Source organism: Heptranchias perlo, chromosome 1, assembly GCF_035084215.1.
Source record: "Heptranchias perlo isolate sHepPer1 chromosome 1, sHepPer1.hap1, whole genome shotgun sequence".
Lineage (NCBI taxonomy): Eukaryota > Metazoa > Chordata > Chondrichthyes > Hexanchiformes > Hexanchidae > Heptranchias > Heptranchias perlo.
In genome coordinates this window covers 70826601-70841352 of record NC_090325.1, presented here as the reverse complement: position 1 = coordinate 70841352, position 14752 = coordinate 70826601, and the positions used below count along the sequence as shown (strand labels likewise).

General features: G+C 40.5%; 1 protein-coding gene across 1 annotated transcript in view; it reads right to left on the bottom strand.

The window, feature by feature from the left end:
- ipo11 (importin 11) overlaps positions 1-14752 on the bottom strand; it is a 711960-nt gene that overhangs the window by 509711 nt on the left and 187497 nt on the right. The window contains exons 9-10 of the mRNA XM_067986592.1: positions 11114-11184; positions 1802-1994 (exon numbers count right to left, since the gene is read on the bottom strand). Of these exons, the coding sequence (XP_067842693.1) occupies positions 1802-1994; positions 11114-11184 (264 nt within the window). The remainder of the gene's footprint in view (positions 1-1801; positions 1995-11113; positions 11185-14752) is intronic.

The window sequence follows — 14752 nt, the reverse complement described above, 5'->3', positions numbered from 1 at the left end:
ATGTACTTCAGGACTCGGCCAGCGCGATCAGTAGTGGTGCTACCGAGCCACTCTTGGTGATGGGCATTAAAGTCCCCCACCTAGACTACATTCTGTGCCCTTGCTACCCTCAGTGCTTCCTCCAAGTGGTGCTCAACATGGAGGAGGACTGATTCATCAGCTGAGGGAGGACGGTAGGTGGTAATCAGCAGGATGTTTCCTTGCCTGTGTTTGACCTGATGCCATGAGATTTCATGGGGTCCGGAGTCAATGTTGAGGATTCCCAGGGCCACTCCCTCCTGACTGTATATCACTATACCGCCACCTTTGGCGATATTCTGACTATGATTGGATAGGTAAGAGTGGTACCAAGTAAGGGCAATCCCACTGAGCTGGACTACGGAGGAAAGGTGTTGGAGGAAAATGGTGTGGTCAGCTGTGTCAAAGGCTGCGGAAAGGTCGAGGAAGACAAGGAAGGATAATACACCCTTGTCAGAGTCACACAGGTTGTCATTTGTGGCTTTCTCAATCTTTGTGACAAAGAAGTCCATAAGCTCCTCACAGTTATGTAAGGCTTATTTTCACCAGCAACTATTTAAGAATGCTAGCTTACCAACTGACAAAGTTTACAATATCTTCTTGACCCCTGCCTTAATATGTTCAGCTTGATGAAAATAAGCAAAGTCCCAAGATTAAATTTTAGTGTCTGAATCAGAAAAGGATCAAATATATATTCAGCATCAAACCCCATTAACTTACTGTAGGAAATTCAATTACATCCTGTTTTCAATCATCAAGATTAGTTTACAGTAAATTTGTACTTATAATTTCACAGTACTATGCTATTTTGCAGGTAGTGAATCCACACTATGTATAACAGTCAACAATATAATTGATGTTACTAGACAGGTGACAAACTATCTGAAGCTATCAGAAGTTTTTCACATTGCAGCATAGATATGAAGAAGAGGTTCAGTGTAGACTATACAAAATGAGATTCTTTGGAGGGAGTTACAGACTATAATTTTATCTGGAATCTCTGCTTACTTTCATAAATCACAAGAACGAAGACTTCATCAGAACCCTTCAAGTAAACTACATCCTTTTCACTCCCTCCCACCATTTGCATCTATATTTCACAAATCAATTCTCATAAGTTTTTCACTGAACTATACTCCTTGCAAAATTTAGATGTATGATTTTATTTCTGAACCATTACATTTTTTTTCACTGAATCAAAAGAGAGTGAGTACTGTTTGGACTCCAAATCCCTTATGATTTATCTCAGGTCAAACAGAACAGCCACTTTCCAAGCTACCATAGTGCTTGCAGCTTTATCAGAGATACAGCTTAGCACATTAAGGAAAATGTAGGATATGAAACAAATAATACATTCATTACTGATACACTTAATGAAACTAATTTGGTTCACTTTAAGGGAAAAACTTTAAAATGTTTCTTTTAGAAAAATAAAATATCCCAGCTGCCTACAAAATGTCTGATTTCTGATCAATCTCAAAAAAATATGATCAGTTTTATTTAATAAACGTCTTCCTCCAAAATAAACGCCAAGATTTATGTTGCAATAACTTCAGCCAACATTTCAGACACAGAATCAATTTCTTTTCAATATGCTGGAAAGCAAATTCCCTAAAACTGACAGAAATTGTTGGCTAAATTCTGGAAAACACAACTTGTGCATTCAGCTTTAAATTGTTTTCTACAAGATAATTAACTAGAAATGCAATCAAATTGGCACGAATGATGGCAAAGGATTTTGTGCAGGAAGGAAACAAAATAACATGCATGGAAGTTATTGTACCTTCTGAGTTCTTTGCAGGTTTGTATGCATCATTTTTGACAATCATTTTAATGAGGTTCATACACTGAACAATGAACCGCTCAAACACCACGCCCTCGCCAGTGCCTGTAAATACGTAGCTAACAGCAAACTCCAATGACCTCTGAATCAACGAGATGAATGAAAATGGGTGATAGTCCAAAAAGTCCAAAAGCTGCAAACGACAAAGACATATAAGTTAGATCTTTAATTGTTGGTAAACAGGACAGCACATTAAGTTGTTGGCCAATATGGTGAATAAAACCTTTAACTCAATTGCACATCTTTCCAGAAAAATGATCAAAAAATTCAGCACAGTAAATGTTTCAAATGAGCAAACCCTATGTTTTGTCATGTAATGTTTGAGTTATGATGAAGAATTTTACTTCCACAAAAATAGCCCTTATTGACTGACAGGTCATTCAAAAGGCTATTATGCTCTTGAAATAAAAAAGCATGGAATGAGAGAAAATCATTCAGTCCATCAAGCCTGCACTTTCTTCAGACCAGAGTTACAATTCATCCTGTTCCAGTAGCTGGAGGCAACAGGGTGGAGCACGAGGCTGGGTGGGGGCTGTCATATTGGGGAGTCGCAGCACTTCCCTTCGACTTTTAAACCAACAAACAGCTCTCAGTCTTTGTTTAGGATTGTAAACAATTTTACAACACCAAGTTATAGTCCAGCAATTTTATTTTAAATTCACAAGCTTTCGGAGATTTTCTCCTTCCTCAGGCAAATGTTTCAAGATCTCCTTGAAGCCTACGCATTTATACATATTGAACAATAATACATGGTGTTTACAGACTGCCCCTGCAACTGCCCGTTGCCAAGGCAATCACCGTGTTCAGACAGAGAGGTGTTACCTGCAGAACCTCCGAATACACATTCAACAAAAAAACAAACAGGGAAAAAAAACAGAGAAAAAAAAACACAGAGAGAGGCAGAAACATCCGGAAGGCAGGGGCAATCCGGGACTTTAAAGTTGCATGGAGTAAATTAAAGGTTGCAGTGGAGGATGTAGGGCCAGCTTCAGGATCACAGCCCTTCCCAACGCAGAAACTGGCATTTGACATTTTACAATGGCTGCAAGATTTAGTTTTCAAAGCCAGTTTTTGGTAATTGTAAACAATTTTACAACACCAAGTTATAGTCCAGCAATTTTATTTTAAATTCACAAGCTTTCGGAGATTTTCTCCTTCCTCAGGCAAATGTTTTTGGTAAGGGTAATGTCCGGGTTAACAGGTTTCAGGCACAACAGGGGGTGGGTGGGAATGTCAATTTACAACTTACAATTCAGTGGCTGCTGGGTGTCAAATACTGCATTGTACTTCCTTAACTAGTAATGCATTTGCAGCCTGCATTCAGGATGAGTGGCTGTCTGTGTTATCGCATTTCAGTTGTGCCTGTATTTTTTCATGCTTGACACTTGGGTGTCATTATTTCAGGTTTTGGCTTTACTGGTCAGTTAAATGTTCATGTTAGATGTGTGTTAATGCAACCACATTCTACTAACACCCAATGGCCAGAGATATGCACTATCGAGTGCAAAGCCCAAGCAATGAGAGATTACCTCCTGGTGATGACCTCACACCAATCTTGGATTCAATTAGCTCAGGAGTTAACTTGACTCAAGCTATACTCCTGCTAAGAAAAAGCAAAATCCCATGACAGTATTCGAAAAAGAGCAAGAAGTTCCCCTAGCATCTAGGTCAACATTACTCCCTCAACCACCAGCACTGATCTTTCATCTCATTGCTGTTTCCAGAATTCTGTCACACACAAAATGGCCACTGCATTTCCCCACATAGCAGTCAGTGCAATTCAAAGATATTCATATAGTTGTTCTTGAAAGAGTAATCATCACAGCTTCAGGCTCTTTTGCCAGAAGTCTGATTCACATATCATCTGCTCAGACAGTGAAAAAAAAATTCTGATCTCTATCCTGTAAATTTTGACTCCATGTTCTCTGGTACTGCACTCATTTCTGTTTCTCGGATCTTGTCATGTGCAAAATGGCTACTGCATTTCTCCACATAACAGTGAGTGTAATTCAAAGTAATTCAATGTATGTGAAACACTTTGAGACACTATGTAAATTCAAGTCTTTCCTTCTCTACCCTATCATGGACTCTACCCAAACTATTTAATCTGACAGAGGTTCCACATAAATACTCCCAAATCACTTGCTTGCCTCTCAACATTATAAAATTCCTAGATCTACCCTCGTCCAATCTTTTCTCCAAATAAAGATAAGTCCGGCACTGGAAATGTCTTCTTACTAAGCCCAAGTCCTGGAATCATGATTGTCATTTTTCAAAAGGATATTGGAGAGTCTTCAAAGAAGAGAATCCAAAATTGAACATTATAGGAGGAGTTTGCATTTAGATAGTAACTTTTCATATCCTCGGGACATCCTAAATTGCTTCACAAGCAATAACTTCTGAAGTGTAGGCACTGTTGTTATTAGAAAAATGAACCAGCCAATTGCACGTAGCGAAGTCCCACAAATAGCAGATGAGATAATTAACCAGTCAACTCTTTTTTGGTATTGACTGAGGGAGAAAGAAAAAAAGATCTTTGCCTCTGGTCCATGTAAGTTAAGGTTCTTCTGTGTCCACATGTATGCCCATTTTGGCTGCAACACCTGAGGCCTTGACCTCTCATGTTTCTCTTTTGGCTATTTCCAGGTCCTGTTCTTCATTCTTCTCTCATCAGGCCATGCCTTCCTCTCATGTGACACGGCTCCTCAGCCAACCTTCTCTCTTAACAACATCGCAGCCTCAAGTCCTTCCTGAACAAACCCCCAGCCTCCCTTCCTCACCTCCGCTGTATTCTCCTCCATACCAACCTTAGCACCTATCACTGGCCCTACCAGAGCAGCAAGCTTAACGGTCAATCTCTGCGACCATTGCACCCAGCTTACTCCTCAGTGGTTATCTTTTCAAATCTGCTCCACCCGCTCACCTCTTCCACTGTCCCTACCATCAGATCAACTAACTTCTCTGTAGCATCCTCCAAAGTGCTCCCATGAGAATAAGGTCATCACCATCCACAATCTACTGACATCTTGCACTGACAAAAACAAGGCTTATGGATGCCGATTCCTTCTCCCTTACTGAATCCTTCCCGGCTAACTATTCACTCCTTCTGACGAAGGATCATCAACCCGAAACGGTAACTGTTTCTTTCTCCACAGATGCTGTCTGACTTGCTGAGTATTTCCAGCATTTTCTGTTATTATTCATTCCTTCACTTGGTCCATCCAAACCACTGCAGTGGTGGTGTCGCCCTTACTGCCAAATCACATCCTCGCCTCTTGCCTGATCCTTGGGAGCCCTTTCCTCCTTCCAGCACCTCACCATTCCATCACTCCTACCTCTCATTCAAAATTCTCATTATTTAACTGCCATCCCAAGCCCCACACTGAATTTCTTACCGAGATGCTCTCCTTTACCCTCTTCAAGTGATTCCTTGGTAGCTTCAACCTACATCTAAACTACATTATCCACCTCCCCTTCAGCTTCTCAGGCCTACTCTCCCATTCAATCTCATGCTCTACCTAAACTTTCCTACCCACACGCATGGCTACTCGCTCCACCTCACATTACTTCTCGGCACCCGAGGTCTCAATCAGTGGTTTTGCTATTTTTAAAAAAATTTTCTCATCTCCCTTACACTCACATCCCCCTACCTTCTCCCACCCCGACTAATTTCACCATCTGCCAATGCAGAAAAAACTCCTCTCCCCAGCTCTCAAACTTTTTTCGTCGCCCTTCACGTTCTACCTCTCCAGCACCTCTCAATCCCATGACCATCTCCACTCTGTAAGCCTGCTCCACAACTGGTACTTAAGAAAAATTGTGCGATTAAATTAATTGGTTTGGTAGCTTAACATACTTGTCTATATTTGAACAAATCAGTATGATTAACTGATTAGCAGTTAATTGAGCTGATCAGAAAAATGTGACAGATGATTTTTCATACAGCAGACACATCTAATGTGCCATACATTTAATGCATCATGCAAACTATATGCAAGTTTTTAAATATATGCAGATACATACATTTTTCCATGAGATCCCTAATCATAATGCTCAAATTAATACTTTTCAAAATATTTCTCCAAAAGTTGAACTTTTATTTTATATCAATATTTATTTATATTGGGGCAGAAATTGCTTGGAAAAGAACGGAAAGTTCAATAGCACCAACCATTGTTAGTGGCGAAATGGAGGAGCAAGTTCCGGCGTTTGCACACGCACAGTGAAACACTGAAATCCGGAACTTGCTCAGGCTGGTCTGCCAGCGATATGACAGCTTTGATTTAAAGGTATATCACCGGCTGCAATCGGTGAAATTATTGTAAAAGCGCCAACTTACTCATCTTCCTTGCTAAGTAATACTGCCACAAAACAGGTACACTTAAAAATACCAGGTCAAATCTAAGTTTTAATAGTATTAGTGACTGCCAAACAACTAAAAATTAACTTTTAAAAATGTGGAGTCTCATTACTCCTTATTTTAATAGTTTTTGGTCATTAAAAATTTATTTTTTTAATTTTACTTTTCCCTTCTGTCTCTTTTATTTCATTCAATTATTTCTTTCCCCCTCTTTCTTCGCTGTCTATAACTGTTTTTACAATTATTTTAATGTTGTACCTTTCACTTCCTGGATTTCACATTCCAAGCCGGCAAAAACAGTTTTGCAGCTTGTCAAAAATGCTACAATCTGATTGGTTCAGGGGAGAGTGTGATCCTCTTGCTTCTCCCATGGTTCCTAGCTTCACTGAAGCTATCGCTGGGCTCTTCTCCGCTTCCTATTCGAGGAAGTGCCCGAAGTAAAGACCGCGGTAAGTAAGAGCGTTAATTTAAAACTATGGAGCGGCGTTAATTTAAAACTATGGAGCGGCGGTAACCGTTACTACGCCGCTCCGAGCAATTTCTGCTCCATTACCTTCAAGGGGATCAAAGAATTGATGAAGCTCTCGTTACAATATTTCAGCTATCTTTCATGTTTACAAATTTTATATTTGATCAGAAGACTCCATTTTAAAAGTTAACTTTTGGTTAGTTGATCTGCAGAGACGTGATCTGAAGTTGTTTCAAAACAGACCCTGTATACAGCACCAGGAACCTCAAACTTAGAACTGCTACAAATTCATAGAATCATAGAAAGGTTGCAGCACGGAAGGAGGCCATACGGCCCATTCAAGTCCGCGCTGGCTCTATGCAAGAGCATCCAGCTCGTCCCGCTCTCCCGCCCTATACCCGTAGCCCTGCAAATTTTTTCCTTTCAAGTACTTATCCAGTTCCCTTTTGAAGACCATGATTGAATCAGCCTCCACCACCCACTCTGGCAGTGCATTCCAGATCCTAACCACTCGCTGTGTAAAAAAGTTTTTCCTCATGTCACCTTTGGTTCTTTTGCCAATCACCTTAAATCTATGTCCTCTGGTTCTTGACCCTTCCGCCAATGGAAACAGTTTCTCTCTATCTACTCTGTCTAGACCCTTCATGATTTTGAATACCTCTATCAAATCTCCTCTCAACCTTCTCTGCTCTAAGGAGAACAACCCCAGCTTCTCCAGTCTATCCTCATCCCTGGAATCATTCTAGTAAATCTCTTCTGCACCCTCTCTAAGGCCTTCATATCTTTTCTAAAGTGCGATGCCCAGAACTGGACACAATACTCCAGTTGTGGCCGAACCAGTGTTTTATAAAGGTTCATCATGACTTCCCTACTTTTGTACTCTATGCCTCTATTTATAAAGCCCAGGATCCCGTATGTTTTTTTTAAACCGCTTTCTCAACCTGCCCTGCCACCTTCAATGATTTGTGCACATATAGCCCTGGATCTCTGTTCCTGTGCCCCTTTCAGAGTTATGCCCTCTAGTTTATATTGCCTCTCCTCGTTCTTCCTACCACAATGTATCACTTCGCATTTTTCTGCGTTAAATTTCATCTGCCATGTGTTCGCCCATGCCACCACCCTGTCTTTATCCTCTTGAAGTCTATCATGATCCTCCTCACTGTTTACTACCCTTCCAACTTTTATGTCATCTGCAAATTTTGAAATTGTGCCCTGTACACCCATGTCCAAGTCATTAATATATATCATGAAAAGCAGTGGTCCCAGCACCGACCCCTGGGGAACACTACTGTACACCTCCCTCTAATCTGAAAACAACCATTCACCACTACCCTCTGTTTCCTGTCACTTAGCCAATTCTGTGTCCATGTTGCTACTGCCCCCTTTATTCCGTGGGCTACAATCTTGTTGATAAGCTTACCATGCGGCACTTTATCAAACTTTATTAAACAGATATATTGCAAAAATATAAGAGATTGTTACAGGAGACAAACACAATATCACAATTTAACATTAAACACCTCAGGTTTCACTAAGCCCCTCAATTATATTACTGTCCTGCAATGTACTCTCAAGTATCTATTGTTCTACATAAAGCACAATATCACGAGTTGCACTGCAAAATTATGAATGGCTTTATCTCATTCCGTTCTTTCAAAAGGTGGAATAAACTCACTGAAACCAGTTAAGCTGCATCTACACCTTTAAATAACAGTTCCACAGATACATGGTTCCTATGATTTAAGTATTGTAAACAATTTTACAACACCAAGTTATAGTCCAGCAATTTTATTTTAAATTCACAAGCTTTCGGAGGCTACCTCCTTCCTCAGGTGAACGATGTGGAACGATGTGGATTTCCACATCGTTCACCTGAGGAAGGAGGTAGCCTCCGAAAGCTTGTGAATTTAAAATAAAATTGCTGGACTATAACTTGGTGTTGTAAAATTGTTTACAATTGTCAACCCCAGTCCATCACCGGCATCTCCACATCATGATTTAAGTATAGTATTGTTGCAGGTGATCCATTGTACAGAGCACAAATTTCATGTGGCCAAGAAAATATGATCTTTGCAATATCAATGCTCAGTGCCTGAGACCACAGATGGAATGATCACTAGGGTAAGGCACTAGTGAGTTCTGAATATCTGTGCAACTCTACCCTAACCTGATTTATAAACTTCAAAAAAGAGGAGAAAGGAAAAGACCCAAAAATGGCTCAGGTATCCTACCACCATATTTTCTGATGAGTTCAGAGCAACAATCTGCATTCTCTTCAGCACTCTCAACCTAGCTCAGTATAAATTGTGCAACAATATACCAATGGCATCTTTTTTGCATCTTGTGGAATCAGTTTGTTCAAACAGGATTTGCTGATATATAGAAGACATTTTTTGCCTAATTTTCCATCTCCATACTAGGAAGTCAATTGACTTTGTTTTAAAAATGAAAATATAAAATACTTTCTTCACTCTTCCACAGATGGCTTCTTTAACTCGCAAATTAGAATCTCTTTACATCCCCCACATAAAAGATGAGGATCGTTGCCTGTTAGAAGCCTTCAAATTAACTTTTTTGATACAGGTGCAAATGAGATGAACAAGGTACACAGCAGTCAGGCATAAATCGACTAATTGCAAAGCCTCAAACTGTTCTAAACTTTATAGTTATCTGACCAAGTGACTCATTTTCCAGATCGACAATAACGTACAACGAAGTTCAACTATTCAAAGTCTTCCAAATGCCACTGGTCTAAATAATCACTGTTCCTAAAACTACTCAATCAGTTTGGAGGTGTGACTGAATGCACGAAGTTTGTTTTCCTCTCCCAGTGTAAGTTTAGCTCTACAATTCACTTTATGCACGTTTCTGATTATCCACAAATCAGAAGTCAGGGCTTTGGGTAGGTCACGTCTTAACTACAAGGCTGCAAATTCAGGTTGTCTTTTATGTTCATTTTCCTGCAACTTCCATGCACTCTGGATTGCAACCATTGTTCAGATTGGGTCAAGAATCACTACTGGGCTGCAACTTTGAGTATGGTCGAATCAGGTTGGGTTGGATCATAAAACCACTTGGGGTGTGTTCTCCATTATGGCAGATAATTAAAGTTACACGACATTTTGAAGATGTTTAAAAATTGATTTACAAAATGTTTTGATTTTTCATCTTTTTTTAATGTTTTGTTTAGAAAGGTGATGCCTGATGATAATGATTGAATTGCTTCAGAAGATTTTATGATCCTCAGCATTAGGGAAATGATTTAACACACATCTGAATTAAGGAATGTTCAAGCATCCTGCATTGATGACTACCACAATTATGTTCTCTTAAATTCTCAGGTTCAATAATTTTCTTTGACCACCACCCTGTTAATCTCCACAATGTTCCAAAGCTGCTTGGTTCACAGCCAGTAAAACTCAACTAACATGGTCATAGGTTAGAATATAAACATTTAAAGGTTCTCAACCCTGTTGTTGGAGGCCAATGATCTCAGCCCCAGGGCATTGCTGCAGGAGTTCCTCAGGGCAGTGTCCTAGGCCCAACCATCTTCAGCTGCTTCATCAATGACCTTCCTCTATCAGAAGGTCAGAAATGGGGATGTTTGCTGATGAATGCACAGTGTTCAGTTCCTGACTCCCCAAAGCCTTTCCACCATCCACAAGGCACTTTTACTTGTGATGGAATACTATCCATTTGCCTGGATGAGTGCAGCTCCAACAACACTCAAGAAGCTCGACACCATCCAGGACAAAGCAGCCCGCTTGTTTGGCACCCCTTCCACCACCCTAAACATTCACTCCCTTCAGTGTGTACCATCCACAGGATGCATTGCAGCAACTCGCCAAGGCTTCTTCAACAGCACCTCCCAAACCTGCCACCTCTACCACCTAGAAGGACAAGAGCAGCAGGCACATGGGAACAATGCCACCATGGGCACATTCCCCTCCAAGTCACACACCATTCTGACTTGGAAATATATCGCCGTTCCTTCATCGTCGCTGGGTCAAAATCCTGGAACTCCCTTCCTAACAGCATTGTGGGAGAACCTTCACTGCACGGACTGCAGCGGTTCAAAAAGGCGTCTCATCACCACCTTCTCAAGGGCAATTAGGGATGGGCAATAAATGCCGGCCTCGCCAGCAACGCCCCACATCGCATGAACGAATAAAAAAAAATCCTGCTACAAACTGAGAAACAATTTTATATGTCTAAGTATTTTCTTGCAACAAGCAGGACAAGAATCTGAACTACACAAATTCTAATTAATCCTTAGGAAATAACTTCTGATCAATTATCATTTGGGCGGCTGTGATACACTAATTAGCCAAGTATACTCTTTTCGACCTTCTGCTGTTTCCAAATATAATTACTGTTGGAAATATCAGACTGATTTACTTCAAAGAAAGCTTTAATTACTCACCACTTTAGTAAAAAGGATAATGGTCTTCTCCAGCTTTTCATTGCACGTGTTCTCTGCATTGACTCGTCTACCTACAAAAAGGGCAAAATAACACGGGATAACTCAAAATGTACAAAATCATAATTAGCACAATTAGAGGAAATCCTCATAACTACACAGATTGTGTACACGGGCACTGCAGCTACTGCAGAGGCACATATATTAGGAACTGGAGATGTGGGAACAGATTTTGATTATTATAAAAGCAGCTTGGGAGAAGCATTTAAAGTTAAACTGTGGAAAAATACATCCGAAAGAAACAATTTAATCTACCAATGTAACTTTTCCCACAAAATTCCATAAAGTAGATCCTATTTTTACAGATTTTTAATCAGCTATTAGCACCAAACTTATTCCATCTTATAACAAACGCTGCAGTGAAGTTGGAGATGTCCAAGATGTTTATAGTTACAAAACAGTTAACAATGAATGAGCCGAAGAAAATTACAGCACAAAAGGAGGCCATTCAGTCCACTGTGTTTGAGAGCTCTGCTAAAGAAATCCAAAACTAATCCCACTACCCCGGTCTCTCCTGACAGCCCTGTACATTTCTCTGGTTCAAATATTTATCCCTTGTTCCCTTAAAAATATTCACACTTTTAGTAAGGATTTCAAATTGATGACCTTCTCAAAACTGATTTCCCAACCAGAAGACAGCATATCCCTATTCACTTTATCTTAACCCATCATAATTTTTTTAATATCTATCAAATTACCTCTTAATCTTCTCTGCCCTAGTGGAAGTAGTCCTAATATCTCAATTTGAATTTCTTCCTCCTAGCTATAGCTTCTTAACCCTGCTATCACACACTGTACGCTCTTTATGGCTGTAATGTGCTTTCTATAATGGAGCACCCAAAACTGTACACTGTTCCCTAACTGTGGTCTAAGCATTGCCTTGTACAATTTTACTTCTTAACTTTTGTACATTATGCCCATATTTATAAAATCCAAAACACTAATGCCATTTTTACGGCATTAACTACCACAATTTCAGGGAATTATATATTTGCATCCCTAGGTCTCTGTTCATTCACAGCTTTCAGCATATTTCACATGCCTCATTCTTTCTCCCAAAATGTATTATTTTGTACTTAGCTACATTAAATTGCATCTACCACTTAGCGCTTTAAGCCTTTAAAAGTCCTCTTCACTGTTTAACAAACCCCGAATTTTATGTAAGCCACTAGAAACATTTGCTTACTTCGATCAGTTGTTAGAATGTATTGATGTGTAAAACACAGGTATGGAACTGCAATACAACCTTTGGAGGATTTACTTGGGTCCATATCCATCGAGTGGTGTTCCATCCCTGCACCTAACAAACAGAATAGAAAGAAAGCCGATATGTCAAGCACCGCATGTTGTCAGTGCCCATCTTCAAAGGATTTTTGTAGCAGTATAAAAAATCTTGCCAATTCATGTATCGGCTTTCTTTCTATTCTGGTTGTTAGGTGCAGGGATGGAACACCACTCGATGGATATGGACCCAAGTAAATCCTCCAAAGGTTGTATTGCACTCGTTAGTGAAGGAATCAAGACTGACTTTCTCTCTCTCTCTGGAAAATATTTGTTTTATTCCAAATTAAAATGGGAAGTTTTCAAAGGATCCCATCTGATTGATTTGTCTGTTTAACCCTTTGTGAACAGCCTCCAAACTTCTGTTTATGGAATCATTTAAATATCTTGCTGTGATTGCTTTCTTCAATAAATAACTATTCGTGAATAAACTTACTTTTAATAGATCAGCTTGTTATAATAAGGAGTTTTGAGTGGCTGATATTTGACTTCTGAAGTGACTTGAGATATAGTGGAATACATTGTTCATCCAGGGAACACAATCAGCTTACTTTGCCATAAGGTCACAATTCTGTATAGAGAGAGCAAGTGCTTGATTTTGGCAGCTGACTTGTGTTGTGCAAACATGAGGAAAAGTATCTGAGTGAGCTTGAAACACCTGATTGCATCACTAACAACAAATCAACCGAATGACACCACAGAAAATTAGAACTGGAATAATGGCCATATGGACTCTCTAGTCATGTGAAGACAGCATGAAGCATGGAAACAAGACCAAAGGTTAAATTTACTAATCATCAAACCTATCAAGTTTGGTAAGACAGGATGTCCTCAAGCTAAGTGCACACAAAGTATTACTTTCCTTAAATTGTGAGGGAGGGATTTCAAAGTAAACATAAAAACATCACTACTCCTGACTGTCGCTGAAAAATTACCACCTCCTACCCCCAAATTTTGCGCAGTCAAGTGAGAAATTAAGTTTAGCTTTACAACATTGTGGTAGGATGGTCCCAGATAATTCCCCTCTTTCACCCTTGGGGGTTATTTCCCACACAAAATTGAACCTTTGTGGAGTTTTCCAACTTTCCAAAAAACATTCCTCTGTATTTAAGCACTAGAAATGTTCCAACCCACAATTCTAGAGAGAAAATCCCTGCTTGCCTATTACATAAAAATTTTCTATTGAAAATCTGACTGAGATTTCTATATTTGCTTTTTATCAAGTTCTGTATGTTCAGACTGATACAGTAAAAATTAGAGCAATATAATATCTATGTTTACTTATACAAGCTCAATGCATCTGAATTTGCACAGATTACTACCACACTTCGGCATAAAACTGGAGTACATATACACAATATAATTTATTTTTATTCATTCATGGGATGTGGGCGTCGCTGGCGAGGCCAGCATTTATTGCCCATCCCTAATTGCCCTTGAGAAGGTGGTGGTGAGCCGCCTTCTTGAACCGTTGCAGTCCGTGTGGTGAAGGTTCTCCCACAGTGCTGTTAGGAAGGGAGTTCCAGGATTTTGACCCAGCGACGATGAAGGAACGGCGATATATTTCCAAGTCAGAATGGTGTGTGACTTGGAGGGGAATGTGCCCATGGTGGCATTGTTCCCATGTGCCTGCTGCTCTAGTCCTTCTAGGTGGTAGAGGTGGCAGGTTTTGGAGGTGCTGTCGAAGAAGCCTTGGCGAGTTGCTGCAGTGCATCCTGTGGATGGTACACACTGCAGCCACAGTGCGCCGGTGGTGAAGGGAGTGAATGGGGTGCCAATCAAGCGGGCTGATTTGTCCTGGATGGTGTCGAGCTTCTTGACTGTTGTTGGAGCTGCACTCATCCAGGCAAGTGGAGAGTATTCCAACACACTCCTCACTTGTGCCTTGTGGATGGTGGAAAGGCTTTGGGGAGTCAGGAGGTGAGTCACTCGCCGCAGAATACCCAGCCTCTGACCTGCTCTTGTAGCCACAGTATTTATATGGCTGGTCCAGTTAAGTTTCTGGTCAATGGTGACCCCCAGGATGTTGATGGTGGGGGATTCGGCGATGGTAATGCCATTGAACGTCAAGGGGAGGTGGTTAGACTCTCTCTTGTTGGAGATGGTCATTGCCTGGCACTCGTCTGGCGCAAATTTACTTGCCACTTCTGAGCCCAAGCCTGGATGTTGTCCAGGTCTTGCTGCATGCGGGCACGGATTGCTTCATTATCTGAGGGGTCGCGAATGGAACTGATGGGGCGGTAATTGGCCGGATTGGCTTTGTCCTGCTTTTTGTGAACAGGACATACCTGGGCAATTTTC